Source organism: Microtus ochrogaster, unplaced genomic scaffold (assembly GCF_000317375.1).
Source record: "Microtus ochrogaster isolate Prairie Vole_2 unplaced genomic scaffold, MicOch1.0 UNK115, whole genome shotgun sequence".
NCBI classification, from domain to species: domain Eukaryota; kingdom Metazoa; phylum Chordata; class Mammalia; order Rodentia; family Cricetidae; genus Microtus; species Microtus ochrogaster.
Window position 1 is genome coordinate 122,721 of NW_004949213.1, and position 6,772 is coordinate 129,492.

Genomic DNA, 6,772 nt, shown 5'->3' on the forward strand with positions numbered 1-6,772 from the left:
AAATTCCCACATGGCATTCAGGGATCTAGGCTATCTCCCTCCGGATGTCTGATGAGTGTTGGAGTACCAGTGACGTCTGTTGCATCACTGCAATGAAGCAATCCAAACACATGTGATCCTCCCATAAGACGCACTGTTTTCCCTGCATGTAGACAAAATCTTCATCTCAAGATCCTTTACTCAACGACATCTGCAAAACTCAGAAGTTGACTTGCCCTAGCCTCTCAACACAGACATTCCCTGGCCAGACACGTGGCTCATACCTGTAATCCGACACATATGAGACTAAGTGGAAAGAGTGTCTGAGACCTACACAATTTGTGTAGTGAGTCCCATTCCAACATGGACCACCTAGTGAGGCCCCGTTGGCAAACAACAAGCACACGCTCCCCCAACCACAAATAAAAACAAAGACCGAGCAATGAAAACAAATGTCAGCTTTCCCTGCGGCCTTTCCTGGTATATCTTCTTCCGTGTTACAGCCAAGGTTTATGAGGAGATTAACCAGGTGATTGGAAATCACCGGGCCCCAGCAGTGGAGGACCGTGCCAAGATGCCCTACACGGATGCCGTCATCCATGAGATACAGAGATTGACAGACATTGTGCCCCTTGGTGTCCCCCATAATGTCATACGGGACACTCATTTCCGAGGCTACTTTCTGCCCAAGGTGAGGTTGTACCCCATTTTTGTCCTAACACCCTTTCCTAACCCCTTTCTCTTCCTGTTTTGTACCTCTATACCCCATTGCCCAAAGCAGAGTTCTAAGAGCCTCTGTCTGTCTCCCAGGGCACAGACGTGTATCCCCTGATTGGCTCAGTCCTCAGAGATCCCAAATACTTCCGCTACCCAGATGCTTTTTATCCTCAACACTTCCTGGATGAACAGGGGCGCTTCAAGAAGAATGATGCCTTTGTGGTCTTTTCCTCTGGTAAGTTGTTATATCTAGATTTCCCCAGATACGCACTAGTCTCTCCAAGGTCTGTGTTATAGAATTATAAAAAAAATCCTAAAATCCCAGACCTGGGAATGTTAGACTCATTCACTTGAATGATTGTGGGCATGCAGGCATGGTGTTGGTGCATTATGCAATCTCAGTATTCAAAAGGCAGGGGTAATAAGACTTAAAGCTGAAGGCGAGCATGGGATTATAGCATGATTCTGACCTTAAAACAATTGGAAATGATGAAAAAAATAAAATGTTAGAGCAACAGTAGCAGTGAAAAGGCATTTAGTAAACTTCATCATACTATGTTAAGAATCAAATTAAAAATATTTCATGTTTTGTCAGCCACATGATCCTTGTCTGAACCACACGTGCCTGTCATGTATGATGGACAAGTGTAGCCACTGATAACATTTGACTGAATGGTCACATGTGTGTGAAAATGTAAACATTCTTATTCAAGAGCAATGAAACATGAAACACATTTAACTTACACAAAATATTCTTTTTCCTCTGAATATTTTCAAACATTCTAAGAGATAAAAGTATTAATACTCGGTGTGCATACAGACAAAAAACAAAGCCACAGATTGGCCTCCCAGACAGAAGTTTGTCGGCCTGTGAGTAGCTGTGCCACCCTGCAATTTTAAATGGCAGTCAAGGGATGCCTGGACCCTGTGTGGATTATTGCAATTGTCAACCGTGTTCCTGGGATCAGAAAGATATCCTTAAATACAATTCTTAGCTCTTTTTTAATGTCGATAATATTTGATACCTAAGGCATCTTAAATACCTCTGGGGAATTGAAATGAAGAGTTTTGAATATTTTTTCTGCTCTGGGGATGGAATTCACACACACTGAGTGTGTCACACACCCCAGCCTCTCTCTGGTGGAATCCAGTCCCTGCTCTGCTGTTCAGTCGCACTCCAGCGCTCATGAGTCTTTTGGGACCAGTCTGTCTGGTTCTAACCGAGGTATAATCTCAGCAGACAGACAGGAAGTTGCCACCTGTCCTGTCCCTCTAGGTGGCAGCTGGTAGTTGGGCAGTACCAGTGGGACCCCAGTAAGTCTTGTTAATGATCATGGAGACAGCTGTGAGTTGAGATGCCAAGGAGTCGGGAGAGGCTGCCATACACCCCTCTGTCTTTTGTGTGTCTATAGGAAAGCGCATCTGCGTAGGGGAGGCCCTGGCCCGCATGGAACTCTTCCTCTACTTCACTTCCATGCTTCAGAGGTTCTCCTTGCGTTCTCTGGTGCCTCCTGCTGATATCGACATCAGTCCCAGGATCTCTGGCTTTGGCAACATCCCCCCCACTTACAAGCTCTGCTTTATGGCCCGCTGAGTGCCAGCTGCTAGGCAACCAAGAGAGCTGAGAGCTGAGCTCAGCTGGAGTTCACCTCTGCAGGCTTTCCCTTCCTTCCTCAATCCTGTCTACACCTAGAGAAGTCATGCCCATGGCTGTGCAGAGGTCACAGCTCTAGCTACAGTCACTGTTTGGGGCAAAGCCTGACGGTTTAATTAAATTCACTGGATTTCTCAATCTTGGTCACAATCCCCTCCCCCAGACTCTTACAGCCTTTTGTCTCCCCTGCATAGTGACCAGAATGTACTCCATAATTCTCTCATGTTTGCTTGTATTTCTCTTTCTCCAATAAAGAACTCAAGACTGTTGGTCAGAGCAAGTTTACTGTGTATCACGTTGAGAGTTCTATTGTTGCAGGGACTAACCAAAGGATTAGACACCCAACCTGAGAGCCAGGAAGCAGGGTATTGTATGCACAACAGGCCCAGGGGACTTCAATTCAAAAACTGACCTCCGAATTCAGTTAAACAGAGCCTTTTGTTCCCCTCTCTGTCCCCCCACCACACACACATAGCAACCAAGAGTGACATATACAGTATTAAATTTGCCTAATGTAATATATTAAATATATTAAAACTGCCTCCCCAAACAGAAGTCTATCGTGGGTAGAATTTTATTCAGGGCAGAAGGGAGAGGGAAGAGGTTACAGGGGGACACAGTGAGCTCCCACAGGGTGCTGACCTGGTCTTACTTTCTTTAGTTTCCAAGGGGGTCTTCTGCCTCAGGGTGATGTGCTTTCAACAGATGTTGAAATGGGCTTTCTGATTGCTTGCTACTGATAGCAATTCCCTATGCCATCAACAGTTTCCTGACTGATTTTGGTCATTTTGTGGGGCATCAAGCTGTGGCACCAAGCATCTTGCCAGCTTAGTACTTGTCCTCACTGTCACTTCTCCTGCTGAACCTGCTCTCCTAGTGGCTCTTGTCAACTCCCAGTTCTCCACACCCTGCATTCTGTTTTGAGTATACCTCAGTTATTCACAATTACAGTGAATAAATCACCACACTGAAATACAAACTGAAAAGCAAATATATATTTTAAAATATTTTCTATTCAGTAATTTCATACACATTGTGCTGGCTGGTTTGTGTGCCAACTTAACACAAAATAGAGTCATCAGAGAGGAAGGAGTCTAAGCTGAGAAAATCCCTCCATGAGATCAGGCTATAAGGCATTTTCTTAATTAGTGATCAATGGGGGAGGGCCCTGCCCATTGTGGGTGGTGCTATCCCTGGGCTGGTGGTCCTGGATTCTCTAAGAAAGCAGGCTGAGCAAGCCTTGGGGAGCAAGGCAGTAAGCAGCACCCCTCCATGGCCTCTGCATCAGCACCTGCCTCCGGGTTCCTGCCCTGCTTGACTTCCTTCAGTGATGAACAGCAATGCTGAAGTATAGGCCTATTAAACCCTTTCCTCCCCAAGTTGCTGTTTGGATCTGGTGTGTTTCATCACAGCAATAGAACCCGAACTAAGACACACAGACAGAATGTACTTTAATGATATGTATCTCCATTCCTCTCACTTATCTCCCTCCCACTGTCTATGGAATGCTTTATCTTCCTGATACCCTAAATCTCACCTTTCTCCTGCCTTTTAAAAAAATTAACTAGGGTTACTTGCAGGCACACAATTTTAGAGTTATTTCCTGGATAACATGAAGTGGTTACACCCCTGAGAAAAAAATGGCTTCTCCTTTCCCAGTTCCCACCACTACCCAGAGGTCTTCAACTAGGAGTGGAACCTCCTATACGCCACCCCATCTATGTTTGAAGGTTAAGAGCAACCATCTTGTGCAGATAGCCATAAAGACAGTGAGTTTGTGTGTGCCATGGCATTGCTATGCCCAGAAGACAGCATTTTTCAGCATTCCTCTCCATCCTATGGCTCTTATGTTCTTACCATCCCCTCTTCCACAATGTCTCGTGAGCCTTGGGGAGGGGTGGATATAAATGTCCCAGCAGGTTTGAGTACTCAATAGTCATTTATTCTCAACACTTGAACAAATTCTGAGTCTCTGCATTAACTGCTGACCACTGCAAAAAGAAGTTTGTCTGACTGAGGTTGACAACAGCACCAAACTACAGCTATAAACACAAATATTTAGAAGGCAGTTTGATAACACATCCATTTAGCAAAACAACAGTAGTACATCCTCCTCTGGAGCCCATCACCTTCCTAACCTTGGGTTTTTGGTCAGGTTTACAGTACTAGCTATGAATTCCCTCCTGTAAAATGGGCTTCAAATTGAACCAAAAGTGGTTGTTGTTACCATAACATGCATGCCACTATTGTCCAGTGGCTTCAACTTGCCTGGCAGATCGTTATTGTAGCACACAGTGTCCACTGCAGGGTAAAACACTGATGACTTGTCTACCCCAGTAGTCTGCACAGCACCTTCCCACCTGGTAAAAACACCCAGCTGGGAGAAAACTCCAAGCCCTGTTCCAAATAAATCTCTCTATGTATCACGACAAATGCATGTGGTATCTTCGGCAACAGTGTCTTCCCATCTAGTTCTGGTGGACAACCAAGAACAGGCACTAACTGTGTTGTTTAGAGGTTCTGGGGTCTTCCTGACCAACAACTCACGGGGGGTAGTCTATGCCAGAGATTTCATTTGCCATCCCATGGCTTATGTAAACACTATTATTCACCTGTGCAGGGTACCTTCATTCAAACACTTTTTTTCTTTTAAATTGTGTTTTTAACTTATAAGATAATCGATTTCTATATGACTTTTTCATAAATCCTTCATTTTTGTTGATACCCCCTCATCTTCGCTCTTCCCCATCACCTCACCCCACCCTGTTTACACGTTTCCACCCCTAGTGTTCACCCTTTCTTCCTATCACATGTGTTTTACGATCCCCCAAGACCACTTCTTTATCCCTCACCTTTCATGGATCTTTTTCTTATTACCTGGCCTCCTCCTTCTGACAAATAGACATAAATTTGAAATTTTAAAGTAGGGTCCATATATAAGAGAAAATACATGGTGCTTGGGCCACCCCTACTTAATATAACATTTTTTAGTTCTATTCATTTGATGTGGGAGGTCCTTTTGTCTTGGTTAATGAATAAAGAAACTGCCTTGGCCTGTTGATAGGATATAACTTAGGTGGGCAAGACAGAATGGAATGCTGGGAGAAAGAAGGGCAGAATAAGAGAGAGATGGCATAGATCCACCACCAGAGTCAGACACAGAAACTTGCTGGTAAGCTACAACCATGTGGCGATAAACAGATTAGTAGAAACAAGTTAAATTATGATGTAAGAGTCAGCCAGTAAGAAGGGCCAAGCAGTGATTTAATTAATACAGTTTTTGGTATGATTCTTTCGGGTCTAAGCTAGCCAGGCAGCCGGGACAAACAACATTCATTTTCCTACATATTTCATAGTTTTGTTTTTCTTTATCACTAAATATAATCTCATTGTTGTTTTAGCTTCATCACAGATGTTGTGCCTTAATCTACTATTTCAGCTAGCAACTCTACAGTTACCGGCTGCTTCTCTAGAAGCAGCCTAGCCAATCAGGTTGTAGCCTGGTTGGAATTCTGTTCCTGCAAGCTCCAGCTCTATCACTGCCACTAAAGGTAGTTTTAACTAAATCTGTCTTCTATTTATAAATAAAACTCAAGAGTCAAAAGGTTGGGGTGGAAACCTGTTAGCTCAGAGAGGCTGAGTCACAATTAACTAACCTTCTCTCCTAACTGGCCTCTCAGAAAGACCCATGCTTCTGCTTTGCTGATGTGGGATTTCCCTCTGTATGCTGTGATTACCATTAATGAATAAAAAAAAAACTGCTTTGGACCTATAACAGGGCAGAACTTAGGTAGGTGGGAAAGATGAAACTGAATGCTGGGAGAAAGGAGGCAGAGGCAGAGAGATGCCATGTGGCCCCACCGGAGATAGATGCCAGAACTTTAGCCAGTAAATCACAGCCATGTGGCCATACACAAATTAATAGAAATGAATTAAATTAATATGTAAGAGTTAGCCAATAAGAAGCTAGAGCTAATGGGCCAAGCAGTGATTTAATTAATACAATTTCTGTGTGATTATTTCAGGTCTAAGCTAGACGGGAGGCTGGAAACCAACAAGCAGCCTCCTCCAACAAATTGGTGCCCAAAATTGGCATACCAACGTGGTAGACTAAATCCATGTAAAACCTGAGAGGGCTTGGAAATGAACTCTAGACACACACACAAAAAAGTTTAGCCACATTTTTTTCAGCTGGCGGCTTGTCCAAACAGCTCCTTTAAGAGAGGTTTGTCTGCATATAGTCATCCCCCTGGATATTAACCTTCATCAGGCGATGAAAGGAGACAGAGACAGAGTCCCACATTGGAGCACCGGACTACAACCCCAAGGTCCAAATCAGGAGCAGAAGGAGAGAGAGCATGAGCAAGGAACTCAGGACCACGAGGGGTGCACCCCGACACTGAGACAATGGGGATGTTCTAT

The 6,772-nt window shown here is 44.2% G+C and overlaps 1 protein-coding gene across 1 annotated transcript in view; it reads left to right on the forward strand.

The window, feature by feature from the left end:
- LOC102000505 (cytochrome P450 2G1) overlaps nt 1-2,290 on the forward strand; it is an 11,443-nt gene extending 9,153 nt beyond the window's left edge. The window contains exons 7-9 of the mRNA XM_005371568.2: nt 483-670; nt 790-931; nt 2,109-2,290. Coding sequence (XP_005371625.1) covers nt 483-670; nt 790-931; nt 2,109-2,290 — 512 coding nt within the window. The remainder of the gene's footprint in view (nt 1-482; nt 671-789; nt 932-2,108) is intronic.
- The last annotated feature ends 4,482 nt before the right edge of the window (nt 2,291-6,772 follow it).